Source organism: Postia placenta, assembly GCF_002117355.1.
Source record: "Postia placenta MAD-698-R-SB12 unplaced genomic scaffold POSPLAscaffold_10, whole genome shotgun sequence".
NCBI classification, from domain to species: Eukaryota; Fungi; Basidiomycota; class Agaricomycetes; order Polyporales; family Adustoporiaceae; genus Rhodonia; species Rhodonia placenta.
Window position 1 is genome coordinate 199,082 of NW_020169841.1, and position 24,866 is coordinate 223,947.

The 24,866-nt window shown below is 52.2% G+C and overlaps 7 protein-coding genes across 7 annotated transcripts; 2 read left to right on the forward strand and 5 right to left on the reverse strand.

Annotated features, from left to right (window-relative positions):
* Positions 1-66: 66 nt before the first annotated feature.
* POSPLADRAFT_1047637 (hypothetical protein) lies at positions 67-3,369 on the reverse strand (the record flags this gene model as incomplete). Its single annotated transcript, XM_024479332.1, has 14 exons — positions 67-294; positions 350-415; positions 466-761; positions 814-1,154; positions 1,213-1,396; positions 1,448-1,544; positions 1,600-1,896; positions 1,952-2,046; positions 2,096-2,450; positions 2,502-2,638; positions 2,693-2,921; positions 2,975-3,045; positions 3,096-3,149; positions 3,267-3,369. The coding sequence occupies 14 exons, from the start codon at positions 3,367-3,369 to the stop codon at positions 67-69; spliced, it is 2,553 nt and encodes an 850-aa protein (XP_024336963.1).
* Positions 3,370-5,169: 1,800 nt separating this feature from the next.
* Positions 5,170-5,621, reverse strand: POSPLADRAFT_1148278 (hypothetical protein; the record flags this gene model as incomplete). The annotated part of the gene is made up of 2 exons (XM_024486155.1): positions 5,170-5,298; positions 5,349-5,621. 2 exons carry the CDS (start codon positions 5,619-5,621, stop codon positions 5,170-5,172), a joined length of 402 nt encoding a protein of 133 aa, XP_024336964.1.
* A 2,681-nt stretch (positions 5,622-8,302) lies between these two features.
* POSPLADRAFT_1182605 (hypothetical protein) lies at positions 8,303-13,485 on the forward strand. Its single transcript, XM_024488935.1, has 17 exons — positions 8,303-8,529; positions 8,580-8,657; positions 8,708-8,784; positions 8,840-9,051; positions 9,116-9,358; positions 9,443-10,833; positions 10,890-11,081; positions 11,131-11,251; positions 11,302-11,417; positions 11,481-11,566; positions 11,626-11,816; positions 11,871-12,010; positions 12,063-12,201; positions 12,251-12,488; positions 12,549-12,830; positions 12,887-13,264; positions 13,313-13,485. The coding sequence occupies exons 1-17, from the start codon at positions 8,443-8,445 to the stop codon at positions 13,323-13,325; spliced, it is 3,984 nt and encodes a 1,327-aa protein (XP_024336965.1). The 5' UTR covers positions 8,303-8,442; the 3' UTR covers positions 13,326-13,485.
* Positions 13,486-13,992: 507 nt separating this feature from the next.
* POSPLADRAFT_1182607 (carbohydrate-binding module family 35 protein) lies at positions 13,993-16,313 on the forward strand (the record flags this gene model as incomplete). Its single annotated transcript, XM_024488936.1, has 15 exons — positions 13,993-14,160; positions 14,218-14,295; positions 14,351-14,447; positions 14,500-14,516; positions 14,571-14,611; positions 14,665-14,783; positions 14,909-15,019; positions 15,077-15,117; positions 15,166-15,234; positions 15,292-15,523; positions 15,581-15,700; positions 15,753-15,843; positions 15,903-15,917; positions 15,979-16,109; positions 16,163-16,313. The coding sequence occupies 15 exons, from the start codon at positions 13,993-13,995 to the stop codon at positions 16,207-16,209; spliced, it is 1,377 nt and encodes a 458-aa protein (XP_024336966.1). The 3' UTR covers positions 16,210-16,313.
* Positions 16,314-16,539: 226 nt separating this feature from the next.
* Positions 16,540-17,321, reverse strand: POSPLADRAFT_1147192 (hypothetical protein; the record flags this gene model as incomplete). Its single annotated transcript, XM_024486035.1, has 2 exons — positions 16,540-17,155; positions 17,209-17,321. 2 exons carry the CDS (start codon positions 17,319-17,321, stop codon positions 16,540-16,542), a joined length of 729 nt encoding a protein of 242 aa, XP_024336967.1.
* Positions 17,322-18,142: 821 nt separating this feature from the next.
* POSPLADRAFT_1182613 (hypothetical protein) lies at positions 18,143-20,980 on the reverse strand (the record flags this gene model as incomplete). The annotated part of the gene is made up of 9 exons (XM_024488937.1): positions 18,143-18,368; positions 18,421-18,480; positions 18,552-19,043; positions 19,100-19,133; positions 19,207-19,535; positions 19,596-19,687; positions 19,731-20,100; positions 20,162-20,874; positions 20,938-20,980. 9 exons carry the CDS (start codon positions 20,978-20,980, stop codon positions 18,318-18,320), a joined length of 2,184 nt encoding a protein of 727 aa, XP_024336968.1. The 3' UTR covers positions 18,143-18,317.
* Positions 20,981-21,197: 217 nt separating this feature from the next.
* POSPLADRAFT_1066576 (hypothetical protein) lies at positions 21,198-24,740 on the reverse strand (the record flags this gene model as incomplete). The annotated part of the gene is made up of 18 exons (XM_024482089.1): positions 21,198-21,679; positions 21,732-21,963; positions 22,020-22,106; positions 22,159-22,263; positions 22,322-22,374; positions 22,429-22,574; positions 22,630-22,662; positions 22,720-22,982; positions 23,051-23,190; positions 23,254-23,403; positions 23,455-23,673; positions 23,725-23,946; positions 23,999-24,108; positions 24,170-24,213; positions 24,264-24,427; positions 24,482-24,496; positions 24,550-24,585; positions 24,652-24,740. The coding sequence occupies 18 exons, from the start codon at positions 24,738-24,740 to the stop codon at positions 21,379-21,381; spliced, it is 2,409 nt and encodes an 802-aa protein (XP_024336969.1). The 3' UTR covers positions 21,198-21,378.
* Positions 24,741-24,866: the final 126 nt, after the last annotated feature.

Consider the following 24,866-nt stretch of genomic DNA (forward strand, 5'->3'; position numbering starts at 1 on the left):
TGTTCATACTCATTTCAGATGTTTATACGATACCTTGACGAATATGTTAATATGACTATTTCAACATCATGACCGCTGTTGCTGTTCCTTGCGCGTTCTATAGAAGTCTGAAAACGACAGGCGGACAGCCAGAAAGCGGCAGTCCAGGTCGGCATGAACCTGTAGTGCTTGAACGATGGTTTGTGTACGGTCAGAGAATGACGATCCATATTCTCGTACGCGACCCAGAATATCATGGACAGCCTCTGGGTTGTATCTTCTATCGGTCGCCCTTTCAGCGTACGTGTAGAGACCCTAGTAGGCGTCCCAACATTAGCTCATGTCGAAGAAAAGACGCGGAGTTCCGTACACGTTCTGCATCCTTTTCAGAGTCTCGTCGAGCAGCCTCAGAAAGGCAGTAGTTATAGAAGTCATCCTATTGGCAATGTCGGTAAACAACTTCCCTGGTATTCTCGAATGACTCACTGTAGCTTCGCGGAATTGCAGAATGATAGTGAAGACATCCCGGACCTGGTTCAAAAGATTCTCTTCCCGACCGGCTTTGGGGCTCAGCAGGAGGATCTTCTTGACCATACGGTCAAGATAGACGCGGTGACTTTCGATGAGAGCGTCCAGATCGCCTTCCTTCTTCTGCACGAACTCAAAGAGGGCCTTCCACGAGCACTCTATTACTTCCAGCTGGCAGTAAGCTTCTATTTGCCGTATGAAATGAATCATTTCGGCCATCACGATGCGAATTTGATGCCATTCATGATCGAGATCTGTTCACTGACCCTTCAGAATCGGCACGCTGTGCACAACAAACGACCCTACCTGGGACCCTCAAGAACGTTCGCGCACCTCCAGCAATTCTCATCCAACCATTGCTCAAGGTGTTCTCGATCCGCTTGATCTTCCATAGATGGTTGAATAGCTTGAGGTACTTGATCATGGCTTCGGGGTCGAGAACGGTGTCTATTGGCGAGTCGACCTTATACTCCAGCGTGAATACATCCCAGCCAATCTCGCCATGCGAGTACTCCATCATACGAGCGTCCAGCCGGCGCAAGACATCTGGCGGGTCGTTCTGCGCATTCGAGGAACGGATCGCAGACTCCAGTGTGGCGGTGAGGTTGTGTCGGTACAGGGTATTTGCTGGTCTTGTTAGACTTGGCCTGGTATTGCGATAAGAGTCAGACACGAAGCCATCCAGTTAAGGTATAAGGTCCATACGAGAGTGTCTCCATCAATTGGTCAGTGAAGTCGCCGTATCCCAGCAGAAGATAATGCTTTAGCGCTTGCAGATGGTCTAGGAGCTTGTATTTCTCGAAGAACACCTCGAACAAGCGCTGACTTGCAATCTGGTATGCGGTGTCGATTGATCGCTCCAAACCAGCAATGTCACTGTACTTGAGAGCTTCGCATCCTCAGATTTGCCTAGAGCGCTCATGATAGCATTCGGACTCACTTCCTCCAGTGTTGCTGAGCTTCTCCCTTGTCGCAACCCAGTCACTATCTTGGCATGTATACCTGATGAAGTTCAAGCTCTTCCCCGTGGAGAAAATCTGGGAGGTAGGATAAGATGGGAGTGTACATCATTGGAAAGATGATTGCAAAGACCTTTCTGCCGAAAACCTCGCCGACAAAGGCAGGTAGCATCTCTTTGCGGAACTGATGTTTTGACTCCCAGAGTTTCAGGCCGCCTTCACGCTCAGCTGACAAATCCTCTGCATCACCTCCAAATCCACCAAAGCCGCTATCATTGGCCAGCGCTCCCGACCCGTCATGACCTCCTGGTTGCACATATTGTAGATGAGCAAGCTCTGGGTCCACAGCGACGAAGAATTCGGAGAATGGGTCGTTGAGTTCGCCGGAAAAGAGCCATTTGTGTAATGTTGAGAAGAATGGTTTTGATACCTATGAAATGTGAAACCCTTGGATCCAGATTTACACGAGCGAAGACACAACATACCTCCTCCAGTAGTTGATCGGTGAATTTCCGCACGAAAGGATCACCGTTATCTGCATATCCATGAATGAGATTGACCAGCGCTCCGCCGTGCGCACCTTGCTACACCTATTAGATAATGTCTGTCTAGCAGTTATATGCACATACCGCGAGCGCCTTCCACGCAAACACTCATCATACGCATTCGCAGGCGCCAATCCTCTATCCAAACGTCTAGTCGCTTTAGGGTGAGACCTGTCTCCTCTTCCCGGACATTCACGTCATCAGGGTCTGTGGCATCTGTTCCGGTGTTGGTGGTGGACATTTGCGACTCGAGGACAGCAATGAGACGATAGTATTCTGTCAACTGCGTCTGCAGATGATGGCACAGGCTCTGCTCGATCATCCCTACCCCACCTTTGCCTTCGCGTTCTTGCACAAAAGCATCAACACGCATGTATAGGTGGCCCACCTCGGCGAGCCGGTGAATCAAAGCCTTAGTTGGGTTTGGAATAAGGTATCTCTGGCAAAGACGAGTGAGGTCCTCGTGGCTTGACAGATTGATGTTACTTACCGGGTCGTCTGTGAAGATGAGCTCGTTGTTTCCATTCGGATCGGTGCTTGGAGAGAAGTGTACATATTTCCCGGAAATGCCTTGCAATAGGTACAAGGTATCCCTTAAAATCAGGTGTTCAGACAGATGGGGGTGACCTGTCCAATTACAAGATAAGTAATCCTACCAGTGCTGCGCACAAAATAACTGACCAGTCTTTCGACGATATTCACGAAGGATTTCGGCTTTTGACTTGCCCTTCTGGGCTTTCGCCGGGGGTGAAGGGTCCGCCGGAGTGCTCGGATTAGAGTACGCCGAGTGTCGGGGTGGCGGTGGCGGAGCAAGAGAAGGCAAGAAAGCGGAGGGCGTAGATGGCGGTTTTGGAGATACAGCGAGCGAGTGCAGAAACGACAGCGACGCATGTTTCCTTGATAGAACCGGCTGCTCGGGCCTCAGTAAACATTTATACAGAACCAACAGTGCCGGTCACTCACCTGGTCAAGAAGGCGCGAGAGGAGATTTGTGAAGCGCAATGTCGTCACGCCATTCGGAGATGACTGTAGCACTATTGAGTATGAGCTTCCTGTGCGTTTTCACGACAAAGGTATAACGAACGGTGCCGCTTGATCACGTCTGCAAGGTGTCCTATGTCTGGGTCTACATTTTGCCCTATATGGCTATCAAGGCGTGAGCGTCAAGTGGAATGCATTGCGATCAGAGTCTCGGCTGCTCGCGAGGGGAAGAGCTTGGAAGTAAAGACTGGGCAAAGAAATACACCGTACCTGCTGAGGATCTCCTGGCAGTGCTCTGTGAGCTCCTGCCTTAGGACGACGTCATTCCTAGCCTTGGGGACGAGAGAGCAGACGAGGGACTCAAGTGTGGAAGGCATGAGTGCATGAGACAGGACGCGTTGAGAATCGAGATCGCGTTGAACGCGTACTCCGATCGCGTTCATGCAATGAGCGCTTATGAAGTGCTTAAGTTCATGCCACCGTCACGACTTCCTCGTACATATTCATCCTCATGGTCATCATGCTAGGAGTATTTCCCAGTCATCCTCAGATGCCATAGACATACAAACATGCGACTCTTGAAGGCACAAACCTTAGGTATTTGAGTTCATACAGCATATAGTACACTTTCGCAGCCGCTCGGTCTGACGACTGGGACGTGCGACGAGGTAAGTAAACTAAGCAGACACAACTCCAGGTTGCAGACCAGTTTCGAGCTGATCAACCAATACCCCGCTCAGGGTGGAGACCCTGCAAATATCCAAATATCCTCCCACTAATTGGACCTCCTGGCTGCTGAACGTGCTCGTCTTGGATGTGTCGAGGATAGCAGTAAGTTTCGTTACAAAATTATCCCTGACAAAAACATACACAAGGTTTATGGATGTGCTCACATTCGTCGTGTAGATAGCGCGGTTGGCGATGGCGGCCTTGTAGAACACGCCCATGGACCCGGCCTATCATCCAAGGTCATTAGACGTTCTCGACGGACGTTATGATGTCTCACATCAACTGGCTTCGCGCTGTTCGTGGGAGCCTCCACAGCGCCATTGGATGTGACGGTCGCGCCAGCCTCTTCGTACTTCTCCTTCTTCAGGAGCTGCTTGTATTGGGCGTGGCTGAGATGTTTGCCATTGACAGTGATATGTGCGTGTTTAGCCAGGAATGCGTCGAATGCTTCGTCGAAGGTCTCCTTGGTTTTCGCAGTATAAATAGCCGTGAAGTGCTCTTCCGTTCAAGCGGTGAGGATGGATAAAGCTGGCTGTGGCTGCAGAGTGAGAGACATTGTGAGGATTATGAGGAATTGTCGTATCAAGAGCGGAAGACGATAATGTTGAGGTGAGTGCGGTCGGAAATAGTCTTCGGAATTGAAACTAGACGCTAGTATTGGATCTAGAGTTGTTGAGCATGTTGCAAGACCCTGCCGAAGCAGCTGTCCTCGAGATCACCCCACCGTTCATGGGGATCGGTCATGGGCAGTGTACCCACACAATGACGTGAGCACGAATGGACCTGGGCCTAGTGTATACCCGACGTCGCGGAGAGAACCAGTGTTTACATTCTGACAGACCTCTCGTGTCAACACTAGCGGGCGCATCTGTTGGCGCCAGGCGTCACTAAGCTTCCATCAAAATTCACCCCTCCAAAGAATAGACATCATCGTAGCAGGGCGCTACTATAACCAGCTGATACGTCCTGTTGAGAACCGTCGCGTCATTGCGCCCTTCCACTTGTCGCGTTCCCTGCAATCCAGCCTGCTGACTGTGAGTGCAGAGAAACGACTGTCAAACACATACGAGAGCTGACCTATGGTACTAGCTTCACGCCGTGACTTCCTCCGCATACTTATACATGCACATTTCCATCATGCCAGGAGCAATGCTAAGTCATCCTAAGCTCACAGGCATGCAAACATGATGTTCATAAAGGCATAATTCATAGTCATCGAGCTCATACAGCATATAGTACACTTGCGCAGTCACTCGGTCTGACGGCGACTGGAACACGCGACCAGGCAAGTAGACTAAGCAGACACAATTCCAGGTTGCAGGCCAGTCTCGGGCTGATCAACTGATACCTCGCTCAACGCGGAGACCCTGCGAATGTCCAAGACCCCACCACCAATTGGGCCTCCCGGCTGCTGCACGTGTTCATCCTGGATGATGCTGTGAAATACATCAGTAAGTCCCGTTACGGAAGACTCCAGATGAAACAACATACATGACATTCAGTGACGAGTTCACATTGCTTGTCTTGATGAGGTGGTTGGTGATGGCAGCTGTGAAAAACACACCTACGTTCCCGGCCTATTGTCCAAGGTGAGTATGCCATCTCGATAGATGCTGTATTGCCTTACATTCGAAGGCTTCGCGCTGTTCGCAGGAACCTCTACAGTGTCACTAATAGTGACCTTTGCAGAGAGTTCGTCATTTTTTTCCTTCCTGAGGTGCTGCTTATAATGTTCGCGGCTGAGTTGCTTCCCATTGACCGTGATATGGGCATGTTTGGCGAGGAATGCATCGAACGCTTCGTCAAATGCTGCTGCAGTCGTCGCGCTGTAGATGGCCTTCAGGCGATCTTCCATCCAAGCGGTGAGGGTGAGTACGACGGGGCGAAGAGGTTCAGACATTGTGATGATCTCGAGTAGGTTCCGGTTATGAAAGGCGAAAGACGGTGGTGCCAGAGTGAGTGCGGTCAGATGTTGTCTTAGATATCCTCAATGAAAGACGCCTGTGGCGAGCCTAGCGCTGTGGCGACATGTTACAAGTCTCCGCCGGGGCAGCTGTCCTCAGATCCGCACCGCCTTGGTGGGGCTCGGAGATGAGCAACATATCAATGCAATGGCGCGAGGACGACTGGACCTAAATAATTCTCATGCGCATGGCAGAGAGAACCGGTACTCGTGCTTCTGATAGACCTAGACCGCTCATGTCCAAACACCCGAGAACGCATCTGTCCGTGCCAGGCATCTACTAGGCATTTCTATCCAAATCAAACTGGCCAGCTGTACTGTACTGGAGAGCTGCTGTAGCGTCTCCTAGAGCGAGCTAGTCCCTTCCTGGAACGGACATCATTGCAGCAGCGCGCTACCACCGCCCGCTGACAGGTCTTCCGTCGATGCGCCTTTCTATTTGTCGTACTTCCTGTTATCCGCTAGCTGTTAAACCTCATAGTAGAACTGCAGTGCCTTTCAGGTCTTTCGAGCCTGTAAGAATAAGCATACTAATGTTTCTGATTTCGCCAGTCCATATTGTGAGCAGGAGAGACAAATAGCAATTCTTCGCATTCGATAGCAACCGGCCCTTACATGAGGCGCCACTTTGGTTTACTACAACAGCGCCGACATAGCATTGTACCAATGAAGGTTGTGTAGACGCTTCAAGTTAGCTCTAGATAGAAGATTTAGGAATGCAAGGTCGAGATGTTCTCTTGGTATTCGTAGGCAATTCGGTTATGAACCTAACCACGGTGTAGAGAGAATAACTTGTGGACGTAACTACTCCAAACAGAAACAGCAGATCAAACTTACCTGGCGAGAACCATTCCGGAGAAACATCGGGTTTCTTGTCAAACGGCATGTCGGGTTTTCTGAATTGCAATTAGTCTGTCGTCAGGGAGACCGTCCGCCGTAATGGGGCGCAACTTGAGTAACACCAAGAACAGGGGAGAGTTCGAAAAAGTAAGTCCCGTGCGGCCGTGGTAAACGGATTTCGGGCGCCTATATGCGCCGCTAATGATGCGCCTTCCTAAAATGGGTAGTGTACTCTTCCCGCCAGACTCGCCGGGCCATCGACCTCAACGGCGATCGTCGCGTCCTCCGCGCATTCTCTCTGCTTGTCTTTTCCTGCCTCTGATATTTTGATTGCGTCAATCATTCCTTACTTGCGACGACCTTACGACTTTACGACTTCAATTTGACTATGGAGCGATCAGACTCACTCTCATCGACGGGCTCATCCTCGAGATCCGGCTCTGGGGCTGTGGGTCCCTTCGCCTACCAAACACGCCTACTAGAGCGCACATCTTCTCGGAGCGGTACGGGGTCACTCTCGCGTGCAGCGTCGGTATCTAGAACTGGTGGTATCCTTGCTTCGCCTACTGGCAACGGTACTGCTACCAGACGATGGACGCCCACTCATCGCGTCGCGAACAGCTTAGATACTGTGCGGGGTAAATGGGAGGAGCGCTCAAAGGCTGATACACTAGACGAGAGTCGCACTCTGCCAACCGTTCATGCGGAGCAACGAACTCGCACCCTTAGTATGACCCCTTCCTCCTCTGCTAACGGGTCACCCGATCCCGCGACCAGGGTGCAGTCTACAGACCGATTTTCAGCCCATTTCCCATCAAGGGATGGTATTGCAGACATTCAGCAGACTACCCCTCCTGCGCTCAAACGGTACACTATTCCTGCCCCAATTATCGCATCTCCTCTTTCCCCGAATACCACAGGCGTAACTGTCGAGAGCCCGGACTCGCCACCATATTCTTTCTCAACACCCACACCCCAGCGCATACGCTTGCCTGTGTCCACACCACTGCAGTCGTCATCGGTGTCGGCACTGAAGCATCTGAGCAATTATGCCGTTCCCGCTTCCCCCGAGTCGCCGAGCGCAAGCGTTGCGTCCAGAGTACGTCGTGCCAACACTTTGGACAGCATTAACCCTAGCAATACCGGCTCCTCGGTATCATCCGATCAGTCGTCTTCATCCTCTGGCCCGTCGCGTATATCGCGCGTGTGGCCACCTGAACAGACGCCAGCTCCTGCGCCGAAGCGGAGACCGACTTCACTTTACGGTGGGCAATATTCAATGCCCCCCTCTCCCGAAAAGCCCAGGACGCGGACGACGTCGAGCGTTACTCTTGGGCGAGCTTCCTCACTTTCACCAGACAAGCCGTCGAGTAGCTCCGTCACACCCTCGTCGGCATCCACAGCGTCCTCTGTAATGACCCCGGCTCCCTACAGAAGTTCATACATGGCTAACAAGAAGGCGTCTGCGTACGGCGAATCTCTGACAACCGGCTACAGGCTTGGACGACATTTGCCGCGTATCGCCAGTGGTGATGCGCCGGAGGATTGGGTTGACGAGACAAAGGTGGAAGAAGAGCTACCGCCACCTCAGGACAGATCGAGCCGAAGAGAGGAGCGACTACGTACGCGTGACTGGGAGCCGCCATCGCCAGAGAAGATCCGTGAGCCTGAACTGGTGGTGCCGGGGGTAACGGACGCTGGGGACGTAGCAGGCATCCCTGGTCGACTGCGCCTTTCTCGCGACCTGGCTCCTACTACGCCTACATCTCCGCTTCCTTCTTCCCGTCTCACGCGAGGGCTTTGGGCCGATGTTCAACGGCACCTACTGCAGGCATACGAGTATCTCTGTCACGTCGGTGAAGCACAGCAGTGGATCGAGGGTTGCCTCGGCGAAGAATTGAGCTTCGGTGTCGTGGAGATGGAGGAGGGTTTACGGAATGGCGTTGTACTTGCAAGACTCGTTCGAGTATTCAAAGGGGAAGGTGCTGTGCGAAGAATCTACGATGTACGTGATGACATGGCTTGTTGCCATCAATGCTGTAATGGTTATACTAGGCGCCGAAACTTGACTTCCGACATTCCGACAACATCAACCACTTCTTCACCTTTGTGCGGAATGTCGGTCTTCCAGAGGTACGCGAGGTTCCTCGCCATGTTTCTGACATACAGTGACACTTTGCTAGGATTTCATCTTCGAACTGACAGATTTATACGAGAAGAAGAACTTTCCGAAAGTAATCTACTGTATTCACGCCTTGAGGTGTGTCATAGCAGCTCGACCCGTTTGCTCGCGACTCATTCACGTTTGTCACTAGTCATCTGCTTGCGCGTCGTGGATTAGCGCAGCGCATCGGAAACCTGGTCGGCCATCTTCAGTTCACCGATGACCAGCTTCAACAAACTCAAAAGGGCCTCAAAGACTCAGGCGTCGCGATGCCGAATTTCGGTAACGTAGGCAGGGAACTTGCAAAAGAGATCAATGAGGAGCCCGAGGAACCTGAAGAAGAGGTTGAGACTGAGGAGGAACGTGAGTGAGCATGCGTCCGGATTTCCGAGCCGCTGTTCAGTATACCTCGCGCTCGACGCTCTAGGTCGTGACCGGCTTTTGTTCGAGAATGAAGACTCTATCCTCGCAACGCAGGCTGTTGCCCGCGCTTTCCTTGTACGGAAGGCCCAAGCCACACAGCACGCTCGTATCCGAATGGCTGAGCGATATGTCCCGAAGATCCAAGCACAGTGCAGAGCGCTCCTGTTCCGGCAACGGCATCAGCGTGAACGTGACAAGCGCGCTGACCTCATACCTTGGGCCATTGGCGTCCAAGCTCAAGCCCGAGGTGTCCTGGTGAGACGAGAATGGCAAGTGCGACTGGACGCCATCGACGCATCCTTCGACTACGTCGTCATGGTGCAAGCACAAGCGCGAGGCGTCTTGCAGCGCCGGTGGTTCCTCAGGCTGAAATCAGCATTGCGAAGTTCCAAGATCTCCGTCGTCAAATTGCAGACAGCTGCCCGTGCACGAATTGTACAGCGGAGTCACAAAGAGCTCGCGAAAACCTTTGCGACACCGTTAGTTATGGAGAACATTGTTAGCCTCCAAGCCCAAGCTAGGGGCGTATTGCGCCGATTGCAACTTGCTCGCCAACGGTCGCTCCTGCAAAGAGTGGCCATTCCTATCATTCATCTCCAGGCTCATACACGGGGTGTGCTTGTTCGACGTCGCATTGGCACGCAGCTCGCAAAGCTCGAGGATGTGACTGACGTTGTCATCCGTATCCAGGCGGCCGCTCGCACTTTCCTCGCCCGCAAACGACTACTTACTCTCATTCGAGCTCTCCGTAAAGCTACACCTGCTCTCGTCAGCCTCCAGGCTCGTGCACGAGCTAAACTCGCTGGACAACGCCACCAGGCAATGCACAAGGCCCTCTCACAGGTACAGGTTATGACATCTGTCGGAGGATTCCAGGCTTTCGCCCGTGCAGCACTGGCGCGCAATCGGCATCAAGAGCAGACCAAGCGTCTCGAATTTGTACAACCGGACGTCGTTGGCTTCCAATCAGTCGCTCGAGGTGCTCTGGTCCGCTGTAGTTACACCGCCTGGAGAGATTATCTGCGCCACAGTCACCCCCAGGCCACGATCTTACAAGCGCTGCTGCGTGGTGTTCTCCAGCGTAGAAAATTCCGGGCCAAGATGGAGTACTACCGCTCAAATCTCGACAAGATTGTCCAGATACAGTCCCTCTTCCGTGCTAAAGAGACTCGCGAACAGTACCGACAGCTGACAGTGGGAACTAATGTCACTGTTGGCACCATAAAGAACTTTGTTCACCTGCTTGACGACTCAGAAGCCGACTTCCAGGAGGAGATCAAAGTAGAGCGCCTCAGGCAAGATGTTGTGAAGCGGATTCGCGAGAATCAGGCTCTCGAGAGCGACGTTAACGAGCTTGATACCAAGATCGCCCTTGTTGTTCAGAATGTCAAGAGCTTTGAAGAGTTGACTAAACTTCGTCGCACACTTGGCCCTGATAGCGCGGCTGTTCACGCTGCCAGAACTTCTGTTCTTGCGGCGCACGGTGATCCCTTCGCGGGCCCAAGTACGCTTGACCGCTCGGCCAAACGCAAGCTCGAGCTATATCAACAGCTCTTCTATTTTCTCCAGACAAAGGCTGGATACCTTACCAAGCTGTTCACGAGAATGACGATGGAGAAGGATTGGGAGAAGCACCGACGACTTACCGAACGAGTTGTACTGACTTTATTCGGTTACGGCCACGATCGTCGTGAGGAGTACTTGCTACTGAAGTTCTTCCAGGTATGCATGCGCTTCTATTACTTGACCAGTTACGGGACTGACGGGGATTACATTAGATGGCGATACACGAAGAGGCGACTGCTGCTCAGTCCATCGAGGACATCACTCGGGGACATCCCATGTTCATCAACGTAGCTGTTCACTATCTACGCCCGAAGCAAACGGCATACATCCGAGAGACTCTCCAAGCTGTCATTCGTGGTGTCATCGAATCTGAGGATCTTGATCTCGAAACGGATCCTTCCAAGGTACGACATCTGACATAACACATCCAAGTAGTGTATTGATTGCGCCTAGATCTATCGGGCTAGGATTGACCTCGAGGAAATGCGTTCCGGGGTCCCCAGCAAGCAGGCCAAGGATGTTCCTTTTCACACCGCGCTCAATGATCCAGACACTCGAGCTGAGTATATACGACGTCTGTGATTTTCCAGGCAACGACTGGCTCTGTCTGACCAATTAAGACAGACTTGCAAGTTCTACAATGGTGGACGGAAGAGTTCGTGAAGGCCATCACACAGTCTGTCCAGAAGATGCCCTACGGCATGCGATACATGGCCCGAGAAACTCTGAACGCTGTAAAGGTACGTGTTCGTTTGCGCTGATGTGGTGACGCATCAATATCTCAGATTGGGCGGATTCATTAGAGCAAGTTCCCCGACGCATCTGTGGAAGCATGCGCTGCATGTATTGCGAGACTAGTGTATTATCGTTATATCAATCCTGCAATCATGTACGAAGGGCGGTCCACCACTCTAACGCGAATACGTGCTGACGCGAGTCCGTCTGCAGCACCCCAGAGACATTCGATATCGTTTCCAGCACTATTGATATCGCGTCTCGGAAGAATTTGGCTCAGGTTTCCAGAATGCTTACGCAAATCACCAATGGAGTCGAATTCGGTGATGACACTCCGAGTTACATTCCCGTCAATGACTACGTCTGGAAAGCCATTAAACAGATCTCGGCATGGCTGATTGAAGGTTTGAAGCCCCTTGCGTGTTCATGATGTTGTCCTACTGACTCGAGTCGTATAGTCGCCAACGTCCAAGATGCCGAAACCGAGTATCATGCTCATGAGTTCTTGGATGCCACGGTTCAACCAAAGTCCATCTTCATATCTCCCAACGAAGTCTACGCGATGCACACTCTGCTATCACAGCACCTTGATTTTCTGGTGGGTGTGCGATTACTCTTGACAGTCCCACTGATTAAGGAAGATTTTGTAGGCCCCTACACGCGAAGACACTCTCAGGGTTATTCTGACGGAACTCGACGGTGTCCCTCACATTGGAAACGAAGAACTAAACGAAGCTCGCGACACCGCCATAGAGCTGCAACTCACAAACCGGTTTGCGCACGTAAGAGGTGTGTACAATATTTCTCTTCAAGATGCTCGTAAACTCATATTCCCTAGACCCTGCCGCGGATGAGAAGACGTTATGGGTGCAAGCAAAGAGAGCAGTACTGGCCATTCTCCGTGTACAGCCTGCGAAAGACCTCGTGGACTCCCTCATGCAGCCGGTCATTGACGAGCACGAGGTGATATGGGAAGGAATACTGGAGGAAATGGAGAGAGAGCAATCGCGTCATCAGAGGCGTATGCCTTCTACCACTGCAGCAGATTCGGCATATCGTCTTGAGGATATTCGATCGTAAGCGCTTAATTTGTTCATATTGTAACTAGCTTTGACTTACAGCACCCTTGCATGCAGGATGTCCTTCCGAGAAGTGAAAGCACATGCAATCTACTTCCTACTCGAACTCGAAAAGTTGGGCAAGATTTCCCGCATGGATGGCTATCAAGGTATTCTCAACGCGATCGCTGGAGATGTGAGGAGCAAGAACCGCAGGCGACTCCAGCGACAGCACGAGAAGGAAAGTATGGAAGAAGCCTTGAAGTACTTAGCCGAACGCAAGAAGGCTTTCGAGGAACAAATCAATTACTATCACAACTTTGTCGAGAACGCGATGAACACGATGCAGCGAGGCAAAGGGTATGCCCCCCACTATGTGTGTATGCAACAGTACTAATCTTCGGACATTCCGACAGCAAACGACGATTTGTGATCCCTTTCACACAGCAGTACTTTCACATGCGGGAGTTGCAGAAAGCTGGCAAACCGCCCCAATTCGGCTCTTTCAAGTATACAGCACAACGTCTCTACAAGAAGGGCGTGCTGCTCTCGATTGATCAATATTCACCGCGTCAGTTTGACGACATTGACATCGTCATGTCGTCCAATGATGTGGGGGTCTTCACGATCGAGGTCTTCAACAATGCGCTGGGTATCACCAACCGAGTTGCATCAGCCGACGTGAAGATGGAGGATCTCTTGCAAGCACAATTTGAGAATCGCGCATCTTATTCCCTATTCAGCGGTCTAGCAAAGTTCAACCTTAATCTACTCTTGTGGCAAATTAACAAGAAGTAAGTCCTTTCTTGTTACTACCTCTCGATGTTCACAACTCCTTTCAGATTCTATGTATGACATTTGATCTCATGCTCTGTTACCGCCCTCGCTGCAATTTCTTCAATACTTGCAATGATCATATCGTACTTGCTTTCTATTGCACGCGTCGTTACCACACTGCTTACAATGTACCGTTACTCTGATATCAAGCAAATTGTATTATCATGTATGGTTCTCTACATCTACCGGCTGAAGGACACGATATGTAACACAGCAGACGTTTCAACTAGTTTGTATGGTTTCCCCTACTGAGCTTCTCTCCGTAGATCGGAAGGCAGTTCACACGTTCTACTTGTGGACCGCACTCGGCTGATGAAGATGTGCACTCCCTAGAACCTAATGGGGGAACCTCATGCAACAACTGAGTGGTCATGATTTGAAGCTGACGGTCAGGTGAGCGTGAAATCACTTCTTGTGCCTCGTGCTCTGACCGGCACAAGGTGTAGTAACCCCCGAAGACGTCGTCAACCGGTATCCTAGGTGTCATCATACCGGTCCGGATGATGTGAAGCCTACAGCGTTATTCGCAATCGGGACATTAGAGGAAATCTCGGTGCTCGTGCGCTTCAAGCGGACCGTCATGGATTCGCATGGCGTCCTTTATTCTTGGAAGATGATAAACCCCTTCCACGGATACTCGTATAAGAACGTCCGGGAAGTAATTGACAATACGTGCTCCTTCGCAATGAATGCCATCACTGCATGTCTCAGGGCGCGAGCCCTCACAGCATGGCTTGTGCTGCTCGTATGCATCCTCAAATCTGTCGATGCCCAGAGCTTAATCGTACCGGGAGCCCTCTGGTACGACACCGATGGCAACGAAATACAGGCACATGGAACGGGGATCCTGACAGTGCGCATTTCAAACGATAGCCTCAGATGTTCCTGCTTGGCTCATCTCAATATGCAGGTCGGAAGCACGTTTTATTGGTTTGGTGAAGATAAGGCGAACAATAACTATTTATTTTCTGCCGTCAGTTGCTATAGTGTTGGTATTCACTTAAAAGTTGTCCGACTGGAAACCTGATTGATGCGTCTGAAAGTCAACGGATCTAGTCAATTGGGCTCGCCACAATGATGCACTTACCCCTCTGGCTGGCACAAACATTAGCACCTCTGACATAGTTGAACGACCCAAAGGTTTGATCATACAATGTCAACATATTGGTTGATTCACATTTCGGGTCCGCAGTGATATACAACGAGAAGGTCTCTCAGGCGGTCCCACTTCACGCTGTTTGACTACTTACCTTGAAGCAACAGAATGAGGAATATGTCATGTGGTTCCACTCGGACAATTCTGAGTGAGTAGAGAATAAGTACCAATACTGGATTTTTTGACAGTGGATTATGATAGCTACGGTCTAGCCATGGTCGGTGTCGCAACAGCGGATACGCCCTGCGGCCCATACTCCTACAGAGGTAGCTTCAATCCGCTCGGAGCCCAATCGCGTGACGAAAGCATTTTCCAAGACGGTTAGTGTTGTTGTCAATTCACAAGATAATTTCATCGCTTATTCATGTCTGGTCTAGATGACGGTAGGCTTGGGAGCTTAATCTTTATTTCTTCTGTTGACGTATTGCCAACAATAACATTCTAGCTGCGAGAACAGCGTATCTGTTGTACGCCAGTGACAATAACCAGGATTTCAAGATTGCACGCCTCGATTCCAACTACTACAATGTCACAGAAGTGGTATCCGAGATGACTGGTATATCCATCCTACAAGGCTGATGTCCCAACACGTATTAATGGGAGTATTTTGTAGGCGCAACTCTGGAAGCTCCAGGAATGCTGAAGAGAGACGGAGTGAGCGATGAACTTTCGCTCAATGTTATGCAGCTTGACAGGCCCTAGGTATACTGGCTTTTGGCCTCGCACACCAGTGGATGGGCCCCGAATCCCAACAAATACTTTTATGCGACTGTGCGTTTCCCTCCTCGTCGCCCTGTCCAGTTGTGCTCGACAGATACCGTTTTATAGAATATATCGGGAAATTGGTCCAGCCAAGCTGACATAGCGCCAGAAGACACAGACACATACTCCTCACAGAACGCGTACGACCTTCCCTTAGGCTCGGATGCGATATATATGGGGGATCGCTGGGACTCGAATTTGTTGGGCAACAGCCGCTACGCATGGTATCCTCTCAGCTGGTCGACGGGTGATCCACAGATAGTATACGCAGATCTCTGGACCGTCGATTACGAAGCTGGTAAGCACGAAATGCCTGCCTCGGGGCCTCGCTGACATGCTGTTGCATCAACTACAGGGACATACTCAGTAGCGACCGGCACAACGTACCCAGCAGTCAATGGCACACTGGGCGGGAGCTCGGAATTGTTGGGATCAAATTACACATACAACGGTTATGAAGGTGTTGGATATCTCGGTGCGTATGCGCCCCAGGCACAATCCTTTCTTCAGCTAACAATAGTTGCTAGGCAATGGGGGTACCCTAACCATGACCATTGATGGTATTGGGGCGGAGCAATGGGTATCATTGTACTATGCAAACGCGGACTCGTCATGGAGGTGCGTGTGTTTGAATGCTGTCTGTGTTCTCAACAAATGTATGATACCAACTCCTACAGAAACACGACTATCAGGTCCCGTACTAATTCGCCCCAGTTGATACGTATGACAGCTCACATATGACTACCTCAATAGCGTCAATGGTGGATCAAACGTGGTCGTGGGTCAGGCTAATACTGGGGGAGTCCATGCGATTCTCAGTGTGCCTGTTCAACTTTACCTCAAGCCGGGTTCAAACACCATTATCATCGGTGCTAATCAGACTGGTTAGTGATCGTGCCTCTTGCTGTGAAATATCTGCTGATAGCATGTCCTACAGACTATGCAGGGGATATGTACCAGGTTGTGGTGTACACCGAGACTTGATCCACCAAGTATCACAGTGCATGCATTCACATTCTCCGAAGATGTTTCTCGTATAGGCAGTGAATTTGTTCGTGCAATACGATGTTACTTTGGGAGGACAGGTTATCTATCAGCTTCCCTTGTGCGACGTTCATGCTTTTCTGGCCTATATGAGCGCTTGTGTCTTATTCTTTCAAATAAAAGCATCGTGATGGTCGGCAACGCTCCTTGATTACTCGACAGTCCGTAGAAGTGTTACAACAGTTGTGTGGTATAAGAACAAACATGCAGAAGGGTATCGGCCCTCGATAGGGGTATGCTGTGGTGTTGTGGCATGGACTTCGACATCTGCTATGACGATTGGCCTGAGCGAATGGCCAGCACCATCTGCGCGACTTCCTTCGACTTGGCGGCGATATTGAGTAACCCTACTGCCTTCTCAGGCCTTCGCCACCCGTCGGGCAACTTCTCTTGGACGAACCATTGCTCGATGAATGCTTTCGAAACTCTCCTCTCGGGACAACCACGAGTGTCCTCCTTGCCTAACTTGTCGACACCATCGGATCCGAGAATTTCGACAGTCAGAGCTGATTCTCCGCGTGCGATTTCCGCATGCAGCTTGTCCAGTGGATTACACATGGCAACGTCACGCTCTGCTCGTGCCCGGGCGAAGTCGTGTAGTGATAGGGATGACTCTGGCGTGACTGACAGCAATTGCTGCACAAGGTCTGAATCAACGGTTGTGGGCGCGTATGGACAGCCGGAGGGCGTATCGGCGTGTACGAGGGAGCCGTCGTGCTCAATAGCACCATGTTTGGCTAGGGCGTGGAGATCAATCGACCATCCGTTCCCGCACTTGATGGCACCAACAACGGAGAGAATGAGGGCGAGCGGATATGAAAGGTGATAGACTGTGGTTGTTGCATGCACCAGCTGGGGGACGGTCACATTTTGCCCATCGCGAGGACTACGTGATGGGAATCAGCCCTCCGCAACCTGATATTCTAAGGAATGACTTACAGGTACCCGTGGTTTGCAAGGGCGTTGAGGGCTGGACAAGGAGATCGGCAAGCCCCTTGGATCGGGGGTTGGTAAGAGTGGTCAATCGACGAGTGATCAAAGTGGAGCGACATCTTGCTTTCGTTGTGGGTAGGATTGAGATGGGAATTGCTGGCTCTGCCCCCCATCCTCCCGTCCTTATATACTGAAGGCAAGGCTGCACAGCGCGTAACTCTACCCGGACTTTAATGCGGAATGCGGATACCTAGGGTCGAGTCATGGCCCGCACTGCTACGGCTATCCCATGCATCGGGGTAGATCGATTTGTCGGTACACGACGGAAGTGAGGCAGTTCCGCCGACTGTTCATCCGCAAGATGAGTCGACCTTGCTCCGCGGCTGGTCACACAGCTACGGCACTTGCACGGTCATCAGATATCGTACTAAAATAAGTCCGGCCAATGCAGTACCTTTGACCTTCATCTTCGAGTTGAAAGTTCGCTCGCTAAGGATACAGCCTCCGGTGGTATGTCTTTGATTACCGTCAATCCGAGGTTAAAACCGAGAACCGAGAGTAGCTCGACGTGTACTGTGCTGGCCAGCAGGATTTGCATTGAAGCCCGGTGCCGACCGCCGTTTGCGTTATGGTCCTGACCGACAGCGTATGTGAGATACGGACACAATGCACAACGGCGGCTTGGCCCAGCCATGACAGCGGACATTGACCACCCAATCGAAGCCGGCCCGCAATGACAGCAGCGGCCGCCAGACGCTTCGCACGCCGGAGAAGTAAGCGCGGATGCTGTCTTCGGAGTACGAGGCGCATCTTAAACATGATTGATTGAGATGTGGACCGGCTCAACGATGCTCATCACCGATGCAGCCAGAGCACGGAGATCTGCGTTCCTCATCATGTTGTTGGTTACCGCAGCTACACAGCGACACCGTGGCGAAACTCCTGGGGCAATGACCATGTACTTGATACCATAGTCTCACAAGAATAGACCCGTAGACATATGCTTACGCACGGTTGTCAAGCAGGCCAATTCACAACAATTCAATACAGATGGTGCCAATGGAGCTTGATGACTCGGCACCGCCAGTCTAAATTGAAATGTGACACCGCCTCCGCTATGAAACATGCACAGATAACTTCGGTGGAGGTAATTGTGCCAAATAATCCTGAGACAGCAGTCAATAAAGGCGCTACCGAGACAGGCACGGATTCCCTCACCCTCAACCACTGCTCTCGCTGCTCGGGTATGTGGTCAAACACGAGATACCGCTTGTCATTCTGTCACACGCGTCCCTGGTAAGCATCCGCTCCGCCTGGGCCAGCCGCGAGCCGTTCGAATCACAGCTCACCTTGAGCACCTTCACTATCTCCTTGAGATCGACGTTCTTCGCGAGCGCTTTCATGTCGACCTGCCCCTCCTCTGCATCGTCTTCGAGATCGTCCACCTTGATGCTCTGGTCCACGCCCTGCCCGCCGATCTTCCCGAGCCGACCCCAGAACTCCACGAACGCGTTCTCGCTGAGCATTTGGTCAAACGCGAGCCGCGCCTCGTGCGTGCGCTCGCGCTGGTACTTGGCATACTCCTGCTCAAGTTGGTCAACGTCGAAGCCAAGCTTCGTCACGGGCAGCGAGGAGATCAAAGACGCCACCGGCAGCTCGGTGAACGGCGTGGCGAGTGAGGGGGAATGCGAAACGAAGAGCGCGTGTAGGCTTGCGAGATGTTTTGACCGCAGGGCAGCAATGTGTGAGTGGAAGATATGTAATTGTTGGTTGAGCGGCAAAGGTGAGTTTGTGAAGCGGGGATCAGTCTTTAGTTGTGGTAGCACACTGTCCCAAGTGACCTGCATAACAAAAAGTAGGGGCTTAGCCTACAGTCTAAATATATGCGCGTTCGTACCTGTGGATCCCGAATGGCATCTGTGAGCATCGTCCTGTGAATTAAAGTTGAGCAAGGTAAGCGGCGCCCAGTAACTGCATAGAAGTGGAACAAGACACGCGGCGCACCTAAACTCCAGCTCGCCCTCCTCCTTGGTCAAACCCATCCGCGAGCGGTCGATGGCAGCTTCCACCTTGCTCCGTTCTACCTTGACCCTTTCCTCCCGCTCTCTTACCGCTCGCTCCTTTTTCTCGCGCTTCGTACGTTCGCGCTCTGCCTCATCTTCCTCGTCTATTTTCTGTTCCGCTTTCTCGTTGTAATCGGGCTTGTCTCGAGAAGTCGGCTCTGGCGTCGCGCTGGCACCGTGAGCTTTCAGGAACGTGTTGAAGAGCTCTTCGCGCAAGGAGGACGAACCGACGGCATCGTAACGCGAGTCATTGATGATCGTGCGCTTGACCTAGAAGTGCCACAAAATGCAATTCAATACAGGGATATAGCAGTTCACCAGATACCACACCTCTTTCCAGACCGCGCCTGGTTTAGCGATCCCGCTCTCCTTAAGCAATGCGAAGAAGTCCGCTTCCGCTTTCTGGGCAGCGGCGCGCTTCTCTATGTCTCCAATGAGTCTGTATCCTGCATGTCACATGTACACGGGACTCACTCTCGCCCAACTCCTTGACATATTCTCTAAATCGCTTCTCGCGCTCTCGATCGTCGCGGCCCCAGCCGAAGAAGCGTCGATCTTTCTTCCACTGTCGACGCCACTCTGTCCAGCTCGTGCGCGTGCTCTTCACCTCCTCGCGCAGCAGCCGCTCGAACTCCTCCTTCGGGTTTGCAGCCTCCTTCTCCTTTTTGACGTTCGACTGCCGCCGCTCACGGGCGCGGTCGCGGCAGTACTCGTCGAATGCCTCCTTGCGCGCGGAGACAGAAGGGAGGAGGACATAGCGCGGGTCGGAGATAAAGAGCGGGAGGGAGGTGTCCCAGGGGTGGAGGGGGTTGACGTCTTTTTCCTGGAGTAGTGTCTAAGATGAATAGCTGCAATGAGCCCTCTCGAGCAGTCTCCATAGCCATCCCGCCACTCACCTTGAATAGTGCCTTAGCCTCGTCAAGAGACAGGTCGACTCGATCGGGCATGTTTAATTGAGCCTTCCCTCTTGTTGTCTCAGCCTCCTTCAACTTCTTCTCCTCTTCCTCTTGTCGTTTTCGCTCCTCCTCCTGTCGTTTTCTTTCCTCCTCTGCCTCAGCAGCAAGCTGCGCAGCGGCTTCTCGCTGCCACTCCTCTTCCTCCTCTTCCTCACTTTCATCTTCGTCTTCATCCTCATCCTCTTCCTCGTCATCGACTTTTGGCTTCTTCGTGATCACCAGCTCGTCGACCGGCACAGACTCCTCCGCTTTTCGCTTCCCGACCATGCCCTGCACCTCCGACTTGATCCTCTGGACCTCCTCTTCGACTCTCTTCGCATCGCGCTCCGCTTTCTCCTTCGCCTCATGCTCTGCTTTTGCGCGGGCCTCCTGCTCCTGGTGCTCGAGCGCCTGCACGGCGTCGCGTATCTCGTCGGGGACTGTCCATATACTGCGCTTCTCAACCTTGTGCGTGTAGAACGTGTTGCCCTCCGTCGTCACGACGCGCAACCAGTCGGTGCCTGGTATCGGTGTCTTTTCGAGGGGCTTCTCTTTCTTCTTTTGCGGTCCTGGCGGAGTAGGGAGCACAGTTCCCGGAGGGAACCCAGGCATAGGTCGGACATAAGTTGACTCCTGTGTTGCCGCATTGTAGTAGTACGATTGTCCATTAGGGCCTAATCAGCATTGGCGATGGATTAATCTACATCACAGAGTTGCAAGGCTCGTCTGCTACTTACTGATGTGCTCAGTCCACCCAGCAGGAAGGGGTGGAGGGCCCATTAGGACAAATGACGCAGACATGAAGGAAATGGCTACGCTGTGTAAAATGAAGAATACCTTGTCAGTATGAGAAAAGAGTAGGGTACCCGAGGCGTGATGCAAGCCGAGCGAGGTGACGGTGGTGGACAAACGCTGAGACGCTGAGGTCATTACACAAGCGCCCATAATAGCATAGGCGCCGATAGAAATGGATCTCGATCATGCCTGCACTAGTAATAGGTTCGAAAACTTGATCTATATGACCACTGTCGAAGACTCCCCGGATTCCGGGGTGTTTTCTCAACACACATAACAGAGGTAGGTCAAGCTCTACTGTGTCCAGTCATTCCTATCCGCCACCACCAAGAAAAAGCAAGAAAACATTGGATATAATAATACAGATCACTCCCCGCAACCTCTCACAGCTCATCGTGAGGCTTGATTACAATGTTCTCGTCGGACTTCTTCACTGGGTTCCCCTCCTCGTCAATCTCCTCGACCTCCCAGAAAACTTGGTTCTCCGGCTTGTATTCGGACTCGGGCGGGGGCTGTCTGAGTGAGCCTGGGACATAGTCTGGCCACTCCATGTCGAGCAGCGGGTCTTCGAGATTGAGCGGTTCTGTGTCAACCTCAGGCGCGGGCTTGACGGTCGTGTCTGTTGGCGCCGTCTCCGAAACGCCAAGTGAGCGGCGCAGAATACGGTCAACCCGCACGAAGAACCTACATTCACATTAGCAACCATCAGCAGAACGCACACGCCAGAGATACTCACTCGTTCGAGTCTGGGACACTGAACCCAGAGCGGACCAACGCTCCGTCAATGAGCACGGACGCCACCTCCTTCATTTCTTCCTCCGTATCCAAGTCCCTGCCGTCCTCTTCGGACGGAAGCTGCTCAATTCTGCGCAGTAGACCCTGGATCGTGGGCGAGCGCGGATTGATTTCGAGGATCTTCTGTTTCTTTGCGAACGCATGCATCGGGTTCTTGGCGCCCTGCGAACTGCCTAATCGACGGTCATTTTGTCAGATCTGCGCTGCCCAGAATTTGTAATGCACGCACTCATCATCCTCTCGATGTTCCCGGTGTAACCCATTTGATCGGCGACCACGGCGCACGAACTCGTCACCAGGCGATTCGAGATCACGACTACGCAGGAAACGTCAATTCCGCTGAGGACGCATCGACACGTCGCACTCACCATCACGGACGACATCCTTCGCCTCCTCCTTTAGCCAGTCGAGCAGAGGCTTGAACTGCTCAGTTAGGGTTTTTTGTTCTTCCTTCTCTTCCTCGGGGCTCATCTCTAAACACGTATCCCAGGTCATGATGACTGATTTTGTCAAATCACTCAAAGAGCGCACCTTCGTCTCCGAATCTCAACCCGGCCTTTGCGACATCCTGGAATTGTACCTTCCTAGGAGGAGGCCAGTCGCATCTAGTCTAAGAACTGAAGGCAAAATTCACTCACTTCCACAGCCGCAAGTTCTGGACAAAGATCTCATCGAGCGGGTCAGTCAGCAGGAGGACTTCGTAGCCACGCGCATGGAGCTTCTCGATGAACACGCTCTTGGCGAGGATCTCCGGGGTGCTGCCCATGTCGGCGATGTAGAAGATCTGTCCGTCATACGTTCAGCAACACGCAAAGCCCTGTCATATCACCAACGCCCACCTGTTTTTGTCCCTTCTTTCTGTTCTCCAAATACTAAACGCCGTACCGTTAGCACCGTCAATCCTACCCCGCACGCTGCACACAGCTCACCTCGTCCAGCGACGTGCTATCTCGCTGGTTCGTCCCAAAGCGCGTGAGTCCGACCAGCTTGTCGCGGTTCTTCACGTCCTCCACCGCACCGAGCTTGAACACATTCCCGTACACTTTCTGCACCTGCGCCCATTTCTCTGGGTCATCCTCAGCGATGCGCACGAGCATTTGTAGGATGTGGCGCAGGATAATCGAGCGCAGCTGCTTCAGGAATCGCGTCGACTGCAGCATCTCACGGGATACATTCAACGGTAGGTCCTCCGCTGCAGATGACACAGGAGTCGGATGTCGGCTCGCACGAATACACAAGGACAAGGGGGGCAAAGCTCACCATCAACGACGACTTTCACCCAGTTGGCCCACTTCGGCAGCGCATCCTCGCCGAGGTCAGATGTGATAAACACACGCTTGACCATCAACCGGATGTCCTTTGAGCTGGTTTGAAGCGGATTCTGCCACCACGAGTCATCTCTGCAAGCCTCACATACTCAGATTCTGCCCCCCACACGGTTACCAACCAAGTGATGGACGTACAGATGCGAAGGGACATAGATGATTGCCTTGAAGGACACGCCGGAGCCCGAGTCGCCAGAGAAGTGGTGCCACGCGAGTGGCTCCTCATAGTCCTTGAACGTCGCTTGGTAGAAAGTCTTGTACTCCTCCTCCGTGACAGTCTTCGGGTCGCTGCGCATATAGTCAGTCGTAGAACTGGGCGCGCAACCGCGAGGGACGCACCGCATCCAGATGGGCGGCTGAGAGTTGACGTGAATCCATTCCTCGACGGTAACGGCCTCCGTCTTAGGTTCTGTGTCTTTCTCGTCCGCGTCTTCGACAACAGCCACATCCTCGTCGACATCATCCGACTTCGTCTCCTCGACCTCGACAGGCACCTGTTCCGTCCGTTCCGTGTAGAGGTAGATTGGGAATGCCGACGAAAAAGATGAATGTTTGTCGCTGCAGGCAGATAATTAGTAAACACATGGACGGTAAGGAAGTCGCGCATACATGAGGTCGGAGACCTTGTGCTGGTCGGTGTACTCCAGGGCGTCGTCTTTGAGCACGAGTATGATCTCGGTACCCCGACCAAGCGTGTTACCATGCGGATCGGGGTATATCTCAAAGGAGCTCTCATCCGCGCCCGAGCTGAAGACATACTGGGTTGGCGACGGGTTCTGCGAGGACTTTGCAGCCAGCGAGGAGACATAGACGTGGTCCGCAACGAGGAAGCTAATCAAGCATCAGCATAAAACCCATGCATTCCAGTAAGTGTCTACGTTACCTGCTGTAGAATCCGAGACCAAACGCGCCAATCAGGTTGCCCGTGCCTGTAGTATCTGTGCTCTCCGCTCTCGCGAGGAATTCGGATGTGCCAGACTTTGCCAGAGTTCCCTGCCGCCAAGATGGTTGTGAGCACGAAATGATGCGACATAGAATGCGTAGCTGCACGTACGAGGTTTGCCGTTAATTCTTCAGGTGTCATACCAATCCCGGTGTCTGAAAATGTGATGAGATCCTTTGTGGGCAGACAGCAGAGGCAGGCATACCCCTGATGATAATGCGACCGTGACCATCCTGGTCCTTGAATGCCTTAATGGTGATGTTCAAGTCTTCGGCCCCCGACAGAACCTCTTTGTCGGTGAGCGACGTCAAACGCAGCTTCTCAAGCGCGTCGTTTGCATTTGAGATCAGCTCGCGTAAGAATACGTCCCTTCAGAATCATGGTCAAATCGTGTATCCAAGCATAAAAAGGGTGCTGATATACCGATGGGAATATAGACTAATAGGCACATTATATCAGTCAATGCTTCACACAAATTGAGCCGTACTGACCTGTTGATGACAATCTTGCGGAGACGTGCCACATCGCTCTGCGCAGGGAGTTAGGCCGGGAGCTTGCATCCTTTAGGGATCTGACGAACCTGGTAGTCATGCTTCTGCTTTGGTACTTCCGCAGACTCTTGAGCAAAGACGTGTGATGCTAGGACGGTGAGCGAGAGTAACAGCGGGCGGAAGAGCCGCATGGCTGAGAGAGAACTGACTGCAAGCGCAGAATGAACGCAAACTAGAAAGTATATGTAGTGCTGTGGCGTCCACAACCCATGTGAGCGAGGACGTGTCCTCCGATGCTACTGACGTGTCCAAATCGG